Source organism: Mesitornis unicolor, unplaced genomic scaffold (assembly GCF_000695765.1).
Source record: "Mesitornis unicolor isolate BGI_N332 unplaced genomic scaffold, ASM69576v1 scaffold12349, whole genome shotgun sequence".
Lineage (NCBI taxonomy): Eukaryota > Metazoa > Chordata > Aves > Mesitornithiformes > Mesitornithidae > Mesitornis > Mesitornis unicolor.
Window position 1 is genome coordinate 3,679 of NW_010209550.1, and position 21,622 is coordinate 25,300.

Sequence of the window (21,622 nt, forward strand, 5' to 3'; positions counted from 1 at the left end):
CAAGAACAATGTGGTCTGCACAATGTGGATTTTACATATGCACTTGCTGCTGAGACTGATTTCCAGATAGTGGGCCATGTGTTACAGATATAAATGAAACATATATAAAAAAAGGTGTTCTTTGGTTAAAAACAAGCTCTGCCTGTCAAGATGATGAGTGTTCTAGGATTCTGAGTCAATTATAAACTACTCTCCTTTTCACATACAGAAGAAAAGCCCATACCGCTTGCTCCAGTTTTCCCTCTAACAGCAATTGATAAAGTTTTGTTAATTGCTTGTTGAATGTAGATAGTCAGGCACTATAAAATTCTTACATGACAGTTCATAAAAAAGAAGGACCTCTCAAGCCAAAGCCATGTCTTTCTGAATCTATTATATTTGTGATTTTTTTCTGTTGGTAATTTTTTTTCCCAATTTCATGTAAAGTTTTGAATCCCACAGGTTCTCCTCAGGTAGAATTCTTGCTGCAAGGCCAATGACATCCAAGGCTTGGATGTTGTTACTAATTCCCACTTACGACCTTCTAAATCAGAAAACCACTATGTCAGATCTTTGGGGTTGGGCGGTGTTTCTCCTCAGTAGTCACGTGAAAATAGTAACTCCAGTATTTACTTTAGAAGACTGGTCTGGATGTATTTTATCATTAGCTTATATGATGTATTCATTTAATGCCCTTATTACCGCTCAGTCTCATCGGAGTAGAACAACAGTACCTGCTCTTAAACCCTTGTCATATCAAGAATATAACTACCATGGTTAAGGAGGGCAGTAGTGCAGGTACTCAGTTGCTTTCAGAGATCTTAGCATAAGAATTTGTGCAGATGAAATAGATCCTTTGCAGAATTGACCTGGACTTGTTACTTGCACTCTACAGTGATCCTAACTACAGTTTGTTAAGATGTCCATTGCAATTTTCACAGTTTTATTAGGAGTGTTAGCTATAGCCTTCTGTTCAAATTCTACTTCGAGTGATTGCTTTCTTCTTATCCCAGATTGCCTTTTGCATTTCTTAAATACAACATTTTGCCATGCAGTCTCAAAGAGGGCTTAGGGTTGCAATGTGCCACTAACCATTTGCCATGCTTCAACATGGAAATGTCTGCCTTTTAGTGCTAAATGAAATTATGAATTTATATTAATACAGCAGTTAAAATGTGTGAAGAAAAGCTTCTGGCTGAAATTTGCCTTATAAGTGCATGTGTTGTGACAGTGATTTCATAAAGAAGCTGTGCCAAAGAACAACCTTCATTTACTTTGTTGTAAACTATAGACAATTAACTTTGTATCTCTGACCTCTGATTTAAACGATCCTTCATCTAGATGATTTGATGTTGCTTCAGGCAGATTAAATCCATGGTTCTAGGAAAGATGATGGCTATTACTGCACAACATATCTTGATCTCAGAGGATTTTGGGGAAATTAGAAAGTACTGAGATGCATGGTCTAAGCAGGTTTATGGGATAAAGAACCAGTTTCTCTCCTTAATGATTATTATTTCCACAGGAATTTGGCTGCTACCTTTTAATATCTCCTTTCTCTTTAATTTCCCAGCTAATTCTGGTTCCTTGCAAGGCCCACAGACTCCACAGTCTACTGGTAGTAATTCCATGACAGAAGTGCCAGGCGATTTGAAGCCACCAACACCAGCATCAACACCTCATGGACAGATGACACCTATGCAGGGTGGCAGGTATGAAAAGGGCTTTTCTTCATTTTTTGTTGGGGTGTAAGTTCTAGAACAGTGTAAGCCAGTCTTTCCCAACTGTTCGGGCACCCTTCTGTTTCTGTGATGAACTGGTCAGAACCTTAAAAATGGCAGAAAATTTATTTCTTTTTGGAGGGGAGAGAGGGAAAGGGAGGAAGGAGTAGGAGCTGTGTTAGCTTTCAAACCACCAGAGAAGGATCAGACAAGCACCAGTGCAAAGGGGAGCACGTGAATATGTGAAGAGTGGGAAGGAAAGTGGAACCCAGCAGCACAACTTAGAACCACAACCTTCATTTCCTTGGTATACAGGTATATATGGTATACAGCTATACAGGTCCTGACATTCATGCTTTGGAAGGAGGAATGTGTGGTTTTAAGTTGTTACTTAAATTCAAATGATGAAAAGCATATATAATAACAGTGGTCAAGATATAGCAGAGGATTCAACTGGGTGGACCAAGGGATCCCTTTCGGTCCTGTGTCCTTTAAGTCACACAGACTGGCTTCATCTGAAGTGAAGCCTTCTCAGCATTCCTTGAGGATCCTTAGTCCACTGAAGTCCAGCAAAAAAAGTTCTTGTTGACTTCAGCAGCTCTGAACTATGCACAAAGTCACTCCAAACTTAACATACTTGGCTTCTTTTTTTCCTCCATCTATAATACTGCTGAAAGGATAACAAGAACCATTTTTAGTCATCTTTAATTCAGATTGAGTTTTCCTTCACTATGTAAAAAATTGTATTTTACAATAAGAATAAATCTGATAGTTATCAAGGAAGCTCCGTTTTCCAAGACAAGTTTTAAAGGGCTTTAGAGTAAAGCTGGCTGCAACTATAAAGGTTAGTGCCTCTCTGTAACAGTAAATGGTATTTGGGAGGTAAATCAAGTGTTGCTGTTTAGTCTTTCCTCTTGTAGGAGAGCAATGGGGTGCTTGGTAAATTTGAAAGGTAATAAATATGGAACTGATAAAAAGTAATACAATTTTGACACAGCATATAATTAACCTGTGGAGCTCACTGCCTTGGGGTAGTGAGGCAGACAGCTTAGAGAAATTTCAGAAGGGTTTAGACTTTTATATGAGTAATAGGAACATGCACAGTTGAATTAGATTAAAAACCCTGATCTTTAAGGTAAGTAGCCAGATAAGTTTGGGAAAAAAATGGGTAGATTTTTTTAATGATTGTCCACTGTGAAAGTTTTTTGCATCTTCCTCAGTTGTATCCTGCACTGATCACTGCCACAGCATCATGGGCTGGATGTATTATAGTCCAGCCTGTTTTCACAATTATTATGAATACCTGATGGTATTAATGACTCCTTTTGCTCATCTGCTAGAAACAGCGCCGTTAGTGTGCACGATCCCTTTTCTGATGTAAGTGATTCAGCATTCCCGAAGCGAAACTCCATGACGCCCAATGCACCATACCAGCAGGGAATAAACATGCCAGATATGATGGGAAGGATGCCATATGAGCCGAATAAAGATCCTTTCGGTGGAATGAGAAAAGGTATTTCCTTTGTGGGAGCTTAAGTGTTCTTCCCTACTTCTATGTCATCAAGATGTTCTAGTTTACTTTGCTGATTTTGTCATTGGTAAAACCATATCCTTGTAGCAAAAAGAGAGATGCAGTGCAATTGTGTTTCATTCTGGTCTGGTCATATTTTCCCCACTGAGTCACACTGTTTATTTTAGACTGAACAGAATCCTACAAATGCTTGTAGGAATACATTTCAGGAAGTGACATAAATTCATAGGGTTAGATTTTGTGCTGTGCCGTGTGTTTCTTGAAGGTGGTCAGCTATTCTGCAAATCAGATGCTGGACTTCGGTGTTAGACTGTGAAGTGGGGAAACAGCGTGCCTGGTTGTAGTAGGGCTGAACTGGGAATTCACTGTGTGGAACTGAGCAATCTACTAATGCTCTCTGTCTCAGTTAACGTATTTTTCTGAATAGGAAAGCTATTTTTTCTCACTTGGATAGCCCCTGATAAAAGGTGGTAAACACACTCAAAGTGTGTTTATTCTTAGAAATCAAAACTTGAAATTAATGTCAAACTTGACTCTTGTCCTTTTTGGGCACTTAACCTACAGATGGTTTCGTGGATATTGTCAAATGTGCTTAAAATGAATCAGTCTTGCATTGTATATAGGAAAGTGGGAGGAAAGAACACAAGCAGTGCTCACAATGGCTGCAAAGAGAAGAGCAGATGGAGGAGAAGAAATTAAGAAAGCAGAAACTGAAAGGGAGCAAAAGGGAAGAAGGAGAGGAAGAGGTCTAGAAATCAGAGGAAGAAAGATGTGTGATGAAGTGGGGAGATGCTTTAAAAGAGATAGTTAATCTGATGTGATTTTTTAAAAAACTTTCCCCTTTATGTCCTTTTACCTGGACTGTGGACACTAGCATAACACAGCTGGTGGAAGGGAAAACCCTCTCTGCCTTCAATTCACTCTATATATGAGTGAGATTATCCATGTGAGATTAAGTGAGTTTATTGCACTTTGTTGCACATTTCACATCTATCCTGTCGAAACAGAAGTGTCTCTGTTCAGTATCTGCTATGAGGCACTAAAGGATAGAGTCTCTTCCTCTATTTGATTGGCGATTTATATCCGATAATAGTGGTCAACATGGCTTTTCTTGGACCCATAGAATATGCTCATCCTGCTTGAGAAACTACATTAGAATACAGTATCCTGTCCATAACTAAGCTATGGTATACATGTGTCTATGAGGGCTTTATGGGAAAAAGAAGATCCTGATTCTGACAGCTTTGTAATCCAAACTAGGTTTGCTCTAATCTGTTTTGTAAGGTTTGTTTTTCCATTCCTATTTACCATTGTTTTGGGTGAAAAGAACAAGAGCAAGTTCATCTTCAGCTATAAAGACCGCAAGGAAGCAGCTGCCTGGTGCCTGATGAGCTCAGTTCCATAGGATGAGATTACTTTCCTCGCTTGCAGCTCCTTAATATTATAACTATCATCTTGGTAGTGGTGCTGCTTCATGTGTTTTCATCAAACCCTGGAGAGCTTGTCAGACACCAGCTAATTCTCCCTGGCAGTGTTAGGAATCTGAACATTATTTTAAAATACATCATTTAATAGAAAGATATCTTCAGACACCCAGAATAATATATTTAATTTCCCTTACTGTTGCAGTGCCTGGAAGCAACGAGCCTTTCATGACCCCTGGACAAATGCCTAACAGTGGAATACAAGATATGTATAACCAGAGTCCATCCGGAGCAATGTCCAACATGAGCATGAGCCAGCGACAGCAGTTCCCTTATGGAAGTGGCTATGACAGGAGGTGAGCCAATCGTCAGGAAAAAGCAAAGCCCATTAGTGAAAATGATCCTCTCTCTCCTCTTCTCATTTTCCTATTGCACCTTGCAGAGAACGTAGCAGCCTACACTTCCTGCAGCATCTCACTAAATCACTGCGAGTCAAACCACTGGTAATGAGTGAGTCTAGCTGTTCACACAAAGTCATAAGGAGGAACTGTCCCACCTTAGAAGTCACTTGAGCTGCAGCAGATCAGCACATGGCTGTGTTTGACAGCTGCCTTCAGCAGGTGGCTGGGCTGGGTTGTGATGGCATAAGGTAGCACTTCAGTTAGTTTTTGGGCCATGTTTTCACCTGAGCAGTCGGTGGTGGGCTTTTTATGAAAAACCAAATGCACAGCCTAAATTTCTCTAGTTCGTAGTCTGTTGGTGAATTGCCTTTGGAGAGTCTAGTCTGTTGTGTGAGCTGCGGGGCACCGGTCTTGCAGTGTGTCCATCAGGATGCTCCTAAGTTTGTCTTTCAGTGAAGTACACAAAATAAATGTGATCCTCTTTTGTTTATCTCAGGAAAGGCTTTGGGAAAAAAAAAATCAGTGAAATCACTGATGTCTGAGCACTGGTATAGCAAGCAGAATGGTTTGGGAATGTTTGGATTATATTAAGTATCCCGGTAGGTTTTGCAGCTTTGCCTGTATTCCTACTTTTACTTTCATTAGGCTGTGTACTTCAGCTTTGCTTTTTCTTTCCTGATGGTAGCCAAAGGGGTGCAGTGTGGGTCTTTTGAGTGGAGTAGTGGAGTAGTTTTCAGTCAGTGGTTTGAAGTAGTGGATGTGTAGAGCAGCACAAGTGTAATCATGTCGTTAACAGGTCAATTGCTGGGGAGTCAGTGAGAGTAAGGGCTTCCAGTGGAAGGTCGTAAGTCAAGAGAGTTAAGTACACTTTAAGGGGTGTGTTTTGTTTTACTTTGTTGGCAATTTTGGAGAATAAGTGCTTCTTACAGAATGGGGTTTCCTTTGTCATTTTTTTAGGTTGGATCATGGGGTGGGTCCTGAAGGCAGTATTGGACCACCTGGTCAAAGCAACATGGTGCCTTCAAACAGTGACCCAAGCATGTACTCTCCTAATCATTACCCTGGCCAGCAAAGGTGAACACTGATTTCTGTTTGTAATATCTGCAATAACCAGCTAATGAGTGCTAGCAGCCTCTGTGAGACCACATAGACAGAATATGTGGCCTCTTGGTGTGTTAATTCTGGTTTGTCTGTTCCTATTTAGGCTTTTGCCATTGGTTCGGTTTCTTTCAGGGCGCGGAGGCTTGGGTGACTCGGTTGACTTTGTGTAGCCGTAGAATCCACTATGTTAGAAAAGGAATATAAAGGAGTATACATCATCACTTGTGTATCTTCCTGTCAACACCAAACTGAATGTATTTTATGAGCCCTGGTTCTCCAGAGCAGTTCACCAGTTCTGAAGCTTCCACAACTTCACCTGGCTTGTGTCTAACAAATGGGACATTTAGAAAGTGTTCCCTTATGTACAACATACATGTGCCTTCGCTCAGTTTTATCTTATTTCGTGTACCATCTTGGACAGCTGTAGACAGTTCCCATGAGGTATATGGTTCTTTTAACTGGCATTAGAGAATTTCTCTCCATCCACATCATAATTTTAGGAGATACTGAACAGCTATTGCTTCACTTCTGGTCAGCTCTCAAAAAATGCCAGTTTTCTGTGCATTTAGAAAAATGAGGTCCCATTAGTTCTGGGGAACATGTCAGGTTCCCCAGTCCTCTGTTTCTCTGACTCTCCCCGATATATTATCTCCATAATTATACTTCAGTTGTAGGTATGTTCTCACTGGTATACAGAGAGGAATTCCTGGTGTATCAGTCTGCAATACAGTGTTATTTATCAGTCTTAATCTTTCCAAGTATTTCATTTCAGCAACCTAAATTTCATTCAAATGTGCTAAAAATATTGCAGTTGCACTGTAGTGCTTCACAGAGGTCTTGAAGGCCACAGGTAGGTTTCCAAGTGCAGTGCAACTCTGCCTCTTTTGTGTATGCTTCATTGTGTAGTTTTAATTAAAAATGACATAAACATTAGCAAAACTATGAGTACTGTTTTTACTCAGTAATGATGTATTTAAATGTCATATATTGTAATGAAGTGTGTACTCACTTTCTGTCACTACCATCAGACTAAAATCACGATTTCAATTCAAATTAGCAGTTAACATGATTATATTGTTAAATAATCCATAAAGTAGCTTGCTTGAAGGCTGACTCGTTGAAACACAAGAATTTTGACTTGCAACCCTTGAGCTGTACATCTGATACTTTTCCACCTAAGACAGGTTCCCAGCAGCTGCAGCTGCCTTTCTTACTGCTTTGCTGACCGTACCCTGTTCCCATTCATGACTGCTACCTCTGGATCTCTGTTGCACCTTCTCTGCTCCTCCCTTCTTCTGTCAGCTGCTTTACCTCCTTCCTTCCACCAGCAGCTGCAGCAGAGCTTACTGCATCAGGCTCAGGACTGTACCACACCATACTTTCACCCTGTTTCCAAATGGCCAATTCCTTCAAGGTGTAAGATCATCAGAGCACTTTGCTTTTCCTGGTGGCTTGGAAATTCCAGCAGCTCTAAGTGTTGATTTGAATGCTTCATTTTAGGCATGAACCATATGGGCAGCAGTATCCCGGACAAGGACCTCCCTCAGGACAGCCACCATATGGAGGACATCAACCTGGAATGTATCCACAGCAGCAGGTAGGATAGGAGAAAACAGTGGTATTCATAACATTTGTTTAATAAATGTCACCCCAAAATTCTGCATACATTGAAAAAAATTTTTATACAATAGCTGTCTTTTGGCACAGAGGAGCACTGTAGTTCTGGTCAAAATCACAGCCCATACAGATAAGCAGCGTATATGCAGCAGTAGGAAAACGTGTTCATTACACTGGAAGAGTGTAAATTTTAACAGATGTTCTGTGGCTTAGGATGTGTATCAAGTGACTGTCCCAAGTTAATAACCAGCAGACTGGGAAAGTGTAATTCATAGGCAAGTAAAGTGATGCTGCCTCAGTTCCAGAAACAAATAGGAAAGCTGCTTGGCTGGCAGGCTGAGGGGCCTTAACATAAAGTCATGCAGCCAAGTGAGCCCAGCAGAAAACTGGAGCTCAGACAGGCATGCAGCACACTCAGTTACTGAGAATGCTGTGGTGAGTCATGTGAGATACCTGTCTTTAATACAGATCAGATGGCACATTCCCCACGTTATCTGTAGTAATAATACAGTACAAATACATGAGAGAGAGAGCATTATTGGTGTTAAAAACAGTTGAAAATTTGTACTTTCCAGTCTCCCTGTGCAGCTACTTTAAAAATGTAAATTATGTTAATTACTAAGACTTTTTTTTGTTAGTTGTATCATTAATACCTTGTGGGCAAAATCCTATCTTATAAGTCAGTAGCAAAACTCCACTGATTTCAACAGTATCCAAGTTTCATCCTGCGCATTATTAATTCATTCCTAGTCATACAATAATTAAAGCTGAAGTTAGCTTCCAACATAGAAAGCATTTTCATATAATACGAAAATGAAAATGTAAGCTGGTTTTCAGCCAGTTTCAGATAGTCCTTTTCACTCTGGGATAATTTTACTAGAAAATTCAGGGTGATGGAGGAACCTGAAAGAGGAGATCTTAGCTTGCACTGTGTTGAAAATGTATATAAATTTCAATTCCAGAATTTCTTGCTTATTTCTTTGGTTCATAACATCTCTGAAATAGCATAATCAAAAAACTGTTTTGTTGCTCTTTATGATGAGCATATGCTAGCAGTCCAGGTGATTTATGGGGAAATAGCAAAGACAGATAACAGAACAGTTTGTGATATTCCATGCTAATGTATGCAGGGAATATATTAACTACACGTTCATTTAAGCAAGGAGACAGCTAGAATTTGTAAAATACATTTGGCCCTGTTGTTAGTGGTGTTTATATGCTTTGTACAATGACTCTGGAATGCAAAATGAATTAATGCAAGAAAGCAGTGAAGAATGAAGGGCAGGGATCCTCTTCCACTCCCAAAGAATTCCACTTCTTCATTTACCTAGAGATTGGATTGCCCCTAGCTTATTTTCAGTTTCCTAAATCTCACTCTATAGTAGCACAGGAAGAATGTGAAAAATGGCCCTTTTAGGGCTTTTGTCTACAGCCTGAAGGCTAGGAAATGACCTGGGAAGGAGGTGCGTGGAGCATGAGTTCCTGGAGCTAATGAAGCACTTTGAGCCAGGTTTTTCAATTCCCATACAAATGCTCGTACCCCCAGAGCTGTCACGCAGCAGCAGATGATGACCTATGGTGGGGTCTTTCTGTCTTCTGCAAGGTCTCCGAATTCCACATCCTCAGTGGAGAGAGACACACATTGTGTAGCCGCAGTCTCCTGCCAAACCTTTGCACAGGAGGGGGAGTTTGGGTGCATCGCAGTCCTCAGCGCTGGGTACCATTAGGCATGTTGCCACGACATACCCACGAGCGCTGAACTGCTTTTAAAAAGGCACATGCTTCAGTCCCAAGTGGCTTCTTCAAGCACTCTGAGTCACTGTAGCAAAACAAACACCACCTTTTTAGGTGTGGCAACTACCAAGCCAGTTCTTAATGTATAAATTGGCCCCAAGGGTGGAATTGACTACAGCAAGTAGTTTATGTAAGGCTGAAAATAGGTATTTCTCAGATAACCAGAGAGCTCTATAGCAAGTTTAAAAAAAAAATACTTTAAGGCAGTACAGTAGTTGTGGTTTTATGTGCACCAGAGTTGGAAGATGAGTTTATGAATCCCAGAGCTGTTTTAACTGACCCATATTGAATACATACAGAATTTTATCTGATCTTAACTCCAGTACATTAGTATACATTGTGCAGTGTGACTGAACTACAGTTTCCGGGGGAGCCATAACTTTGAATTCGCCATAGATCATATATTCAACAATCACCCATTTAATTCACTTTTTTTGCTCCAGAGTACTCGGTTTGGTTTGAACTGTGGAGCAAACTCCCACAGGAAATAAGCACCGCTGCAAACCTTACCACTTTCCCCTCAAAACTGCAACATGTCTTCTTTTTGTTCTGCTGTCTTAAACACGAATACATACAAGCTTGTATGATTTAAAAACAAGTCGGCTCCCCTCACAGTAAAACAGCTTACACAACATTCCCCGCTTGAGAGGGTAAGAAACAAAGAGGGAATAAACCACAGGTGGCAGCTGTTAGTTACATTGCTTAATTCATTACTGAGCAGCAGGGTAAGAACCTGCATAAACTAGAAGAGAACATTTGGATGTGACCATTTGCTGTAATAATCTCACGGTAAATTAAATGTGATTAGGATGATTTGGGAAGAGGGATGGTTGCCCAAACAGGACCACATTCCTGGGAATTACACAGAGTAGCAAATGCAGCAGAATGTTTTTTTCCTACTAATAAATGTACAGTGTGTAGCCTGTGCCCTATGTAAGATCCAGTGTTTCACACACGCGTGCTTGCAGCATATCCTGTTATTTTAAGAGTTTATTCAATGCTTGTCTCTTGAAAAGATTTACTGAGTGGAGTTGAATTTTTTTTAAAGATTTTTCTTCTTAGTAGACTAAGCATAAAAAAGAAGTGAAAATACTGTAGCTGGTGAGGACCATTGCCTTTTCATGCGTGTCTGAAGTGACCAGTGGAATTTAATCTGACAGATAGGAAAGGAAAGGCAAAGGGAGAAAATGAGAGTAAGCACAAGAAAATCTAGCCCAAGGATAAGTTTCCTTTTAGCATTAAGTTCTCTATGCAGCAAAACAGTGTCTTAAAAAGAAAGCAGTGGACCAAGCCTAACCATAGCACTGAGTGCTTGACTCTGGAGTCAGCATAGCCCCTCTAGAGCTAAGCTCTTCAGCTTTTTCAGTGAGCTTTCAGCCAATATATTTGTATTGAGTATGGAGTAAAAGCAATGCGTCTTCTTTCCAACTTTTTTTTTCAGAACTATAAGCGACACATGGATGGCATGTATGGGCCTCCAGCCAAGCGCCATGAAGGGGATATGTATAACATGCAGTATGGCAACCAGCAGCAGGAAATGTATAACCAGTACAGCAACGCTTACACGGGGCCTGACAGGAGGCCCATGCAGGGACAGTATTCGTATCCGTACAACAGCGAGAGGATGCAGGGCCCAGGCCAAATGCAGCAGCATGGAATACCTCCCCAGATGATTGGTGGCCCCATGCAGTCGTCATCTTCCAGCGAAGGTCCTCAGCAGAACATGTGGCCAACACGAAATGATATGCCTTACCCTTACCAGAATAGGCAAGGTCCAGGAGGCCCTGCACAGGCCCCACCGTACCCAGGGATGAATCGCACTGATGATATGATGGTACCTGACCAGAGAATAAACCACGAGAGTCAGTGGCCTTCTCATGTCAACCAACGACAGCCTTCTTATATGTCATCTTCAGCCTCCATGCAGCCTATCACTAGACCTCCTCAGTCATCCTACCAGACACCACCCTCTATGCCAAATCACATCTCTAGAGCTCCGAGTCCAGCATCCTTCCAGCGCTCTTTGGAAAACCGTATGTCTCCAAGCAAGTCTCCTTTCCTACCCTCCATGAAGATGCAAAAGGTTATACCCACAGTTCCAGTGTCACAGGTCACAGGACCTCCACCCCAACCTCCACCGATTAGGCGAGAAATTACCTTCCCCCCAGGCTCTGTAGAAGCATCCCAACCAGTCTTAAAACCAAGACGAAAGATTACCTCAAAAGATATTGGTAAGCATCAAAACAAAAGCTAAATACCAAAGTAGGTTGGGAGAAAGGAACTTTGATTTTTATTTTCTTTTACATTTTAAGACTACTTTGACAAATAGTTAACTTTGGTAACTGTAATGTGATCGTCCTCAGTAAAAATGTAATAACATATGCATCAGTGAGGATGATAGGTAAAACTCATCCCAGACGTTCCGACACGAAATGAAAGCAGTATTTTATAAGGAGACTTGCGGTTTCCAGAAATGCATTAAAAATGAATCTTTCCTCAGATTTCCAGATTAGATGTGTTGAAAGGTCATTCCAGATGTCTGTTAAATCGCCAGTACAACATGCAGCTGAGCAAAGTTTCCTGTGCTCTTGCTCCATGGAAGCTCATGCTGTTCTGCTGTGTAGTTACAGTCTCTGCCTCCCTTGAATGGCCCATTTATTCATTCCATGTGGTTTGTTTCTCCCCTGTTCTTTCCCAAGTATCTTCCTATCTGGAATTCCTGTTACTTTTCATATGTTGAAGTTCCCACGTTCTATTCTACCTTTGTTTACCAACTGTTTGGTTTAGTCAGCCTCTCTAAGTTTGTGCAATTATCTCTGCTTCAGCAAAGTCAGGAAGAATGGCCCTGTTAAGATGTTATCCAGTGTTAAGGCTGAGCAGCAGTTACAGAAAAACTGAACAGGGCTAAGTGTCAAAAGCAGAGTCTTAATTAGTGTTTCATTAACTATTGCATTTCAATTCTGCCTCCTCAGAATGCCACAGTTTAATCTTTCATGACTCGTTAATGGTCTCCGAGGATCCACTAATGCTGTTTTCCTTCTCCCCTTTTCTTTCCCAGTAACTCCTGAGGCCTGGAGAGTGATGATGTCTCTTAAATCTGGTCTTTTGGCTGAAAGTACCTGGGCGCTAGACACTATTAATATTCTTCTCTATGATGACAGCACTGTCGCTACTTTCAACCTCTCTCAGGTAGGTGGGAAAGCAGTATATACTTCCCAACTTTCCAAGGAAAGAAAAACGAATTAAAATACCTACAAAAATGCTGAAGTCCTTTAAAATTTATTATAAGTAACATAAAATTGAATATTGCAAAACTTTTTATGATTGGTAACAGTGAGCAACGAGGGGTAGCTTTAGTCGAATAGGGGAAATAATAAGCCTGAAAGAAAGGTATCTCTTGTGGAAAGGAGCGTGTAGGAATACAAGAATTTTAGCACTGACAGAAGACTAACATGTAAATTCACACTCATCGTAAAAGGACAATCCCAGAAAACAGCAGTATGTTAGTAAACTTGATTAACAGGTGTTTCCATAAATGACTTTGCAAAACTATCTTAAATTGATTTGAGGCTGTCTTTTGGTGACTGCTTGTCTTATTCAGTAGTCCCATACTAGGCTGTGGGATTTTTTTTTATTGCTTATTTTCTGTTTAGTTTCCTCTTCCAGTAAATTAAGCTTGCATAGAAATACCAGATTGACAATTCAAAGGCTAAAATTCACTGTCTGTCCTCAGGATGCAAGTAACATAGGATGTAACAATGTGTGCTTTTGCCTTGCTACCTCCCAGTATTTTTCAGCCCCACTCTAGCCATTGGTCTTGTTAGTGGTAGTAATAGATGGCATGCTGATAATGCACATCATCTAAAATTTGTACAAATTAAATATTCATTTTCTCTGCTCCATTCATTCCTTGGTTACTAATAGTGTAACTCATCATTTTTTAAATATAATGACCTTTTTAAATACAGACACAAATGGTACATTTCATCCCACCTAACTTTAGAACTAGTGATATCTATAGCATGATTCATCTCATCCCGAAGCAGAGATCTAAAATAGGTCAGATGATTCATACCCTAGAAATGGCCTGTAAAAGCCCATTGATTATAAAAGGAATCTAGACAGTTCAGTTAGGTGAGTAACCGTTCCGGCTGTTTGAAGCTAAGTGAGGTGAATCTCCTCTGAATTCTATTAGAAACTGCATTAAGTTGCACAGAATACCAGGTATATTTTCAATATCTATTTTTTGTTACTTTTGCCTTGGACTCTATTTCCAATGGCAGTCAGGTCTCCATATGATGACTGATAATTCCTGCGGTTCATAAGCATCAGTTCTTAATTCGTTGAGGCTCTGGCAATCATAAGAGAATGGAGAAAAGGATACATTTTGCTGAAAATCTATTAGCCCACAATTAAAAAAAAACAGCATTAAAAGCCAGACAATCAGACTGAATACATCATAGCAGCAAAAAAATTTTGATCATAGAGCCACTGAGGGTAAATTAACACCAAGTCAAACTACCGCCTTTCCCTAAGAAAGCAATTACAAGTTAATTAAGAGGATTAAACCTAAATGAAAACAGTTCCTGAAGGGTGACTTACAGCACCAGGCTGCAGTAACAATTTTTAAATATTGCCAGGCAGAAATGGAACTATTCCAGTAGAGATGGGATATTAATCTAGGATATCCATGCCCATACCCTGGACTGCAGATTCCTACAGGACAGTTGGTTTTAGAGACTGAGAGACAAAAGAGGAGAGGAAGAATTGTAAACTTTAGGCATCTAATAAAAGCACAAATCAGAAAATCTAAGTGACTTAGAAACTTCAGCACTCTACAGAAAATGAAGAATCCTAGACACTTCCAAGGACACAGAACAGCCAAGCTAGATGTCTGCTGTAGCTTAAAGGAGACTTATGAATAAAGTTCTGTACTTCTCATAGCTGTTACAGTTTAAGCAAATGGAGCCATGCTAGTTTGACATTTTATACTGTTTGGACAGATGCTAGAAGAATTTCCTTTGATTAACTTCTGCCATGCAGGACCTAGCCACAGGTCCACGGCAGGAGGAGGGAAATACTCAGAGATGTATGCATCAGTGTTCCTAATAAAATTACGTGCAGACAAAAATATTTATCTGATTTTTATGTTCTTTCTTCTCCCCTCAGTTGTCTGGATTTCTTGAGCTTTTAGTAGAATATTTTAGAAAATGCCTGATTGACATTTTTGGAATCCTTATGGAATATGAAGTGGGAGATCCAGGCCACAAAGCACTTGACCACAAAACAGCCAAGAAAGATGATAGTCAGTCCTTGGCAGAGGATACTGGAAAAGAGAACGACGAATGTATTGACTATTTTGATGAAGAGGAGGAGGAGGGGGAGGATGAAAAGGTAGAAGGAGAAGAGAAGAGCATTGTTTTTTCCACTCCTGGTGCCATTGCTGATCCAAGTGAGAGGCCAAAACAAGCCAGTAAATTTGACAAGCTGCCAATAAAGATTGTAAAGAAAAATAATCTATTTGTTGTTGACCGATCTGACAAACTTGGACGCGTTCAGGAATTTGATAGTGGACTTCTCCACTGGCAGCTTGGTGGTGGTGACACAACTGAGCATATCCAGACTCACTTTGAAAGCAAGATGGAGATTCCTCCGCGCAGGAAAGCCCCTCCTCCCTTGAATTCTCCAAGCAAAAAGAAGGACCTCGAGGGGAAAGGCGAATCTGAGGAACAACAAGAAAAAAGTATAACAGCAACCATTGACGATGTCCTCTCAGCTCGGCCAGGAGCATTGCCTGAAGACTCAAACTCTGGTTCCCAAACAGAGAGCAGTAAATTTCCCTTTGGGATCCATCAAGCCAAAAGCCACCGGAATATTAAACTGCTAGAGGATGAGCCAAGGAGCCGGGATGAGACTCCTCTATGCACCATAACTCACTGGCAAGACTCCTTGGCCAAACGCTGCATCTGTGTGTCAAATATCGTCCGTAGCTTGTCTTTTGTGCCTGGCAATGACACCGAAATGTCCAAACATCCAGGCTTGGTGCTGATCCTGGGAAAGTTGATCCTTCTTCACCATGAGCATCCAGAAAGAAAGCGAGCACCACAGACTTATGAGAAAGAGGAAGAGGAGGACAAAGGGGTGGCCTGCAGCAAGGATGAGTGGTGGTGGGACTGCCTCGAGGTCTTGAGGGATAATACATTGGTCACATTAGCCAACATTTCTGGGCAGCTAGACTTGTCTGCTTACACGGAAAGCATCTGTTTGCCAATTTTGGATGGCTTGCTGCACTGGATGGTGTGCCCGTCTGCAGAGGCACAGGATCCTTTTCCAACCGTGGGGCCCAACTCGGTTCTTTCGCCTCAGAGACTTGTGCTGGAGACCCTGTGTAAGCTCAGTATCCAGGACAATAATGTGGACCTTATCTTGGCCACGCCCCCATTCAGTCGTCAGGAGAAACTCTACGCTACTTTAGTTAGGTACGTTGGGGACCGCAAAAACCCGGTCTGCCGAGAAATGTCCATGGCGCTCTTATCGAACCTTGCCCAGGGGGACACATTAGCAGCGAGGGCAATAGCTGTGCAGAAGGGAAGCATCGGAAACTTGATAAGCTTCCTGGAAGACGGGGTCACCATGGCCCAGTACCAGCAGAGCCAGCATAACCTCATGCACATGCAGCCTCCGCCCCTGGAGCCACCTAGCGTAGACATGATGTGCAGGGCAGCCAAGGCCTTGCTGGCCATGGCGAGAGTGGAAAAAAAGAGTTCCTTTTGCACGAGGGCCGCTTGCTGGATATCTCAATATCTGCTGTCCTGAACTCTCTGGTTGCATCCGTCATCTGTGATGTACTTTTTCAGATTGGGCAGTTATGACATAAGTGAGAAGCCAAGCATGTGTGAGTGGAGATTAGAGGGTCACATATAACTGGCTGTTTTCTGTTCTTGTTTATCCAACGTAGGAAGAAGGAAAAAAAAAGAAAAAAAAAAAAAAGAATCTTTGCTCCTCTGCCCCATTCACTATTTACCAATTGGGAATTAAAGAAATTATTAATTTGAACAGTTATGAAATTAATATTTGCTGTCTATGTGTATAAGTACATCTTTTTATTTTATTTTTTTTAACCAAAGTTGCTGTCTAGTACATTCAAAGGTCACACTTTTTTTTCCATGGATTATCCTTTTCAATGTTCTTTTCCATGTTTGTATTGCATATTTTTTGGGAAGCGAACTAGTGACTTTTTAAAAAAATTGTTATGGCAAACCATTGTATGATGGAAAAAAAAATCTCACCACTTTGAAACAAAAAGGTGAAAAATAACCAACATACCAAGTTCCTGTGTGTTTTATTTTTTCAAATAAGGAAAAAATAAAAAAAAAAACTTGTATACCATCACCCAAAGCTCTGTGCAATAGAAGATTCTAGTGATGTAGGTGTAGGGGATCAAGGAGGGTGTCAGTCAGTAGTCAGAATACAAAACGATACTGGTTTCTCCTCTGGAGAAATGGTTACATTAGGCTAGGAGCAAAACAAAACAAAAAAATTTAAGTTAAAAGTTTTTTAAGCAAAACCTGATGATGAACATCAATTGCTTCCTCACCAGAACTGTCTTGTCTACATCTGGTTGTTTTTTTTTGACCTTCCACAATGACAGTTCTTCACAATTCCTTTAATCATTTTTTAAAATATTTTTTTATTGCCTAAGGGCCGTGATGTATATAGAAGTTGTACATTAAACATACCCTCATTTTTTTTTTAGTACAGAGTTTTTAGTTTCTTTTTCATGATGTGGTATCTACAAAGTGATAGTAGAATTATTTTGTTTTCTTTCATTTGGGCCATATCTCCAAGAAATAAGAAAAAAAAAGAAAAAAAAACCCAACACAGAAAACCAACAACTGAGGGTAATGTACAAGTTTCTGTATGTATAAAGTCATGCTCTATTTCGGGAGAGCAGCCGATCACAATTTGCTTTATAAAACAAGGTGTGGAAATGGTTACGTATGGATTGATTTAAGAAAATGGTTACCAGTCTACAGACAAAAAAAATATATACAGGAAAAAAAAAAAAGGAAGAAACACAACTTCAAAGATTTTTCAGTGACAAGAATCTGCATTTGTATTTCAAGATAATGTAGTTAAAAAAGAAAAAACTTGATGTAAATTCCTCCTTTTCCTCTGGCTTAATGAATTTCATTTATTCAGTATAAAATCTTTATATGTTCCACATGTTAAGAATAAATGTACATTAAATCTTGTTAAGCACTGTGATGGGTGTTCTTGAATAATGTTCTAGTTGCAGTGTGGGATATCGGAAAGCAAACTACTTACAAGAAAGAGCAATAATGACTATTCTCTTTCCCCTACTTTATTATAATGACCTTCAAAAATACTACATTATTGTATTGCAGCAGTTTGCTCTCCTTTTAGAAAAGCCTTCTTGCATCACAGAGAAGCGTTTTCAATTATTATTTATAAAACCATGGAGCCTCAAGGGGGAAGATGTGGCTGCCAAAGGATAGCTCTGACTATGCAGGTGTCCAGTCTCCGTGCTGTGTTTGGGGGACTGAAGATGGTCGTTAGAAAAAGTGACAAAGTATTTTGTTAAAGCAATAACCAACTTGAAGACATTGAACTGTATTCACTACCTGTAAGCCTTTCTGTTGGTTAAAGGTGCAAATACCCCGGTGACGTGGGTATTTAGAATAAACGCCCACCCACTTCTTGATACTGTATGTGTCATTGCATACTTCCATGGCCTCTCATCCTGGGAGTCCCCCATTAAAGTGGATCAGGCTTTAATAGCGCCCATCCATCGTTATAATTGCTGGGAGATGGCCATTTCAGTTTCAGGAATTATCCAGCTTTAGATACATCCGCTCTCACCTGGTGACAGCTTGTTGCTGAATATTGTTGAAGCACTAATTTTTGCTATTTCATCTTGGATCATTGACTTTGTTAGTCTGATCATAAAAAGCTAATAATAATCAATTTCCCTGGAATTGCCACATAATTACACTGTTAGTGGATATCCTCCTCCCCTCTCCAATAACAATATGGAGGTACTTGAAAATTACAACCCCCTTTGGCATACTGCCCATCTCGCTCATATAGATTGCTATAACATTAATATATGTAGGAGAATTTCAGAGACAGGTAAAGTATATACAATTATAAACCAAGTTTGAAACGTGACTCCCTGGTGTCATGAAAAGTAATTTCTCCTTCCAGCTTTTCTTACTCAGTAATCTCTCCGTTCCCACATCACCTGCTGCAGTGGTCTGTCTTTCTCTTGCATATCGCTGCATTTAGAAATACGTGGTGAATTACAACCCACTTCATCACAGGAGGAGGCGTATTTCAGGGATTATTTTTACAGCTTTATACTGGGCAGTGTGGAAGTCGTATCCCTTACTAAACTTCTTACTAACATTTTACTGCTTAATATTACCCCATGGACACAGGCAAGCTGTTAAACCCTCTGCTGAGCGATACTTGCCCCTTTCTCATCAAGGACAAGCAAGGACGTCTGTTTTGCGTTTCACTTCAGCATTCAGACCCAAGATCCTCTGGGGGAAATGACACCTGTGGCAAAACACCATGAGCTGTCAGAGGCACCGCTTTTATGTTATTCAGGGCTCCTCTGAGCCCGGTTAAATGGCGGGGGGGGCGGGGGGGGGGGAAGCCCACCCAGCTGCATAATGGCCACTTGTATGCAACAGTGCTGCCTCTTTTCCAGTTGGGCCAAGAAGGGGAACTGGAAGAGTGGAAGGGAAAAGTTAATGCTACAGGTTCTGCCTGAACATGATTTTATGCTGTTACAGTGGGAGTAAATGACCTAAATCCCTGTTTGGTATTACAGCACATTTATTAGAAGGCACAGCCTCAGAACTCCCAATTTCCTTTGTTGTCTAGATGTGATTGCACCTCTCCCACAGTGTTCCCTTAAGCCCTGGGAGAAGACCTGCTCACGAGCCTTGTGAATTTAGCATGTTCTGACTGGATCCTGAACAAGTTTGAGCTGCTGTTGGTATCGTTCCTACAAGAGGTATTTTGATACCAACAAGAAGGTGCAATATTTGAAATTCTAAAACCACAATGAGTTATTTAGGGGAAAGCAGCCAATTAGTACTTTAGGCAATAATCAAACACAACTATTTGACTAATATATATCAATAAGCTACCTGTTTCCTTGGCAGGCCCCAAGCAACTAATTGCTTATAGATCTAAAGAGTAGCAATGAGATATATGGAGTCTCTGAATCTTATGGACCTTTACAATCACTTCAGGAATTAAAGGATGCCTGTCCCCTTTGGCAGGAGGAAAAACACCAAAAACAAAAAAAAAACCCAACCAAACAAAAAACATAACACATGAAAACACCCTGCTCAGAAACACCGTATTTTCGGCCACCCAAAAGGAAGGATGCAGAAGAAAAATTCATCCATATGTTTAAAAGCCTCTCCATTTTCCCTTCCATCTTCTTTTGCTGTTTTACACTACAGTCAGTAAATTCTGTGCCATATATCAGTACTGCAGGACCATTCTCTTTTTGGCCTGGATACATCCCGAAGAAAGATTTTCTTACTTAGAGAAATATTGTTGCAAAAGCATATGCCCATCTTCTACATTAATGATTCCTATACAACACTTTTACAGTGCAATGCAAAGTACACCTAGTTTTATAATATGAAAACACCTCTTACTAATAAAGAATCAAGTGTAGCTGTCATTTATGACCAAAAAAAATGCTTCCATCCAAAAAAGATTCAGCCATTGCAGAGGGTACATTCATCTCAACCAGTGTGTTAACCCATGTCATGGTCCTTCACTGTCTTTCTGGAGTTGCAGATCTATGATAAAAGAAAGAAAAAGATCACTTCCACCTCTTCTGTTTCCCCCCGTACAAGAGGAAGAGCTGTAATCATCCATAGCGCAGATGCCCAAGCGCCCAAGGTAACTTGAAACTGCACTGGGATGTGGGAACTGAACTGAGGTGGCACACAGCCACCTTTCAAGAAGCTGCATGTAGGTTCCTTACTCTGCAAGTAGTAGTGCTGGTGTACCTAAGAAATAATAAGCACATCTTGCCCAAACACTCTAATAGCACTATCACAGAAGTCCATCTTTTCTGTGTTTTAAGTCTCAGATTTTGAGACGAGAGTTCTCCAGAGAGGGATGATGACTTTATCACCATCAGCCTCGTAATATCAAATATGTGGAAACCACATTCACACACAAAATCAAACCGCAAGGCAGCCCCTGCTGCAAAAAGCTTACTTTCCAAGTCATGAACGAGTAACTGCAGATGGAGACAGACAGGAAAATGGGGGAAAAAGAACTGAAAAGGCAGGTACCACTCTTGTAGCAGAGTGGAATTAAGAAGATCTAGAACATGGCCCCATAACGCCTGCAAATTTAATTTTTCCTCAGGATAATTTGTGAAATTGCTAGGGGCTTCCCCCTTCTGTTTTCTCATTATGAAATCCTACACATCCCATGCCCAATTCCTTTCCCTCCATCTCCCACAAGGATTTTTTTAAGGATTATTGAGTGGAGAAAGGAGAGAGAAAAGTACTGAGGGGAGAAAGGGAGAAAAGACATGGCCATTTGGAGAAAGGGAGGCAGAACACAAATACAGAGCTGAAAGAAAAGCATCCTGTGTCCCTGCTGCATTGCTCTATTTTTTACATGTGAGTCATTCCAAAGAAATTAATAATTAAACCAAGCTAAGGGAATTCGGCAAATTATTGGTGGTTGGTATAAAGGAAAAGGAAGTAAAAACTTCTTCTCAGTGAGGGTGACAGAGCACTGGAACAGGCTGCCCAGAGAGGTTGTGGAGTCTCCTTCTCTGGAGACATTCAAAACCTGCCTGGACGCCTTCCTGTGCAACCTCATCTAGGTGTTCCTGCTCCGGCAGGGGGATTGGAAAAAGAGATTTTAAGAGGCAGGGGGAGCAAGGGAACGGAAGGGAAAGGAAAAGATGAGCCTCCACATGCAGACTGGTAAATTCAATTTTTACTTAATTACATTTATCCTTCAGATCCCGAAGACAGC

The 21,622-nt window shown here is 40.7% G+C and overlaps 1 protein-coding gene across 1 annotated transcript; it reads left to right on the top strand.

Moving 5' to 3' along the window:
* Window positions 1–688: 688 nt before the first annotated feature.
* Window positions 689–17,822, top strand: LOC104547289 (AT-rich interactive domain-containing protein 1B-like; the record flags this gene model as incomplete). The annotated part of the gene is given in 10 exon segments (XM_010192912.1): window positions 689–777; window positions 1,553–1,691; window positions 3,041–3,213; window positions 4,861–5,011; window positions 6,014–6,130; window positions 7,658–7,754; window positions 11,010–11,799; window positions 12,627–12,757; window positions 14,738–16,325; window positions 16,328–17,822. Coding segments are annotated over 10 exon segments (3,388 nt in total), but the record flags the coding sequence as incomplete, so codon positions are not given.
* Window positions 17,823–21,622: the final 3,800 nt, after the last annotated feature.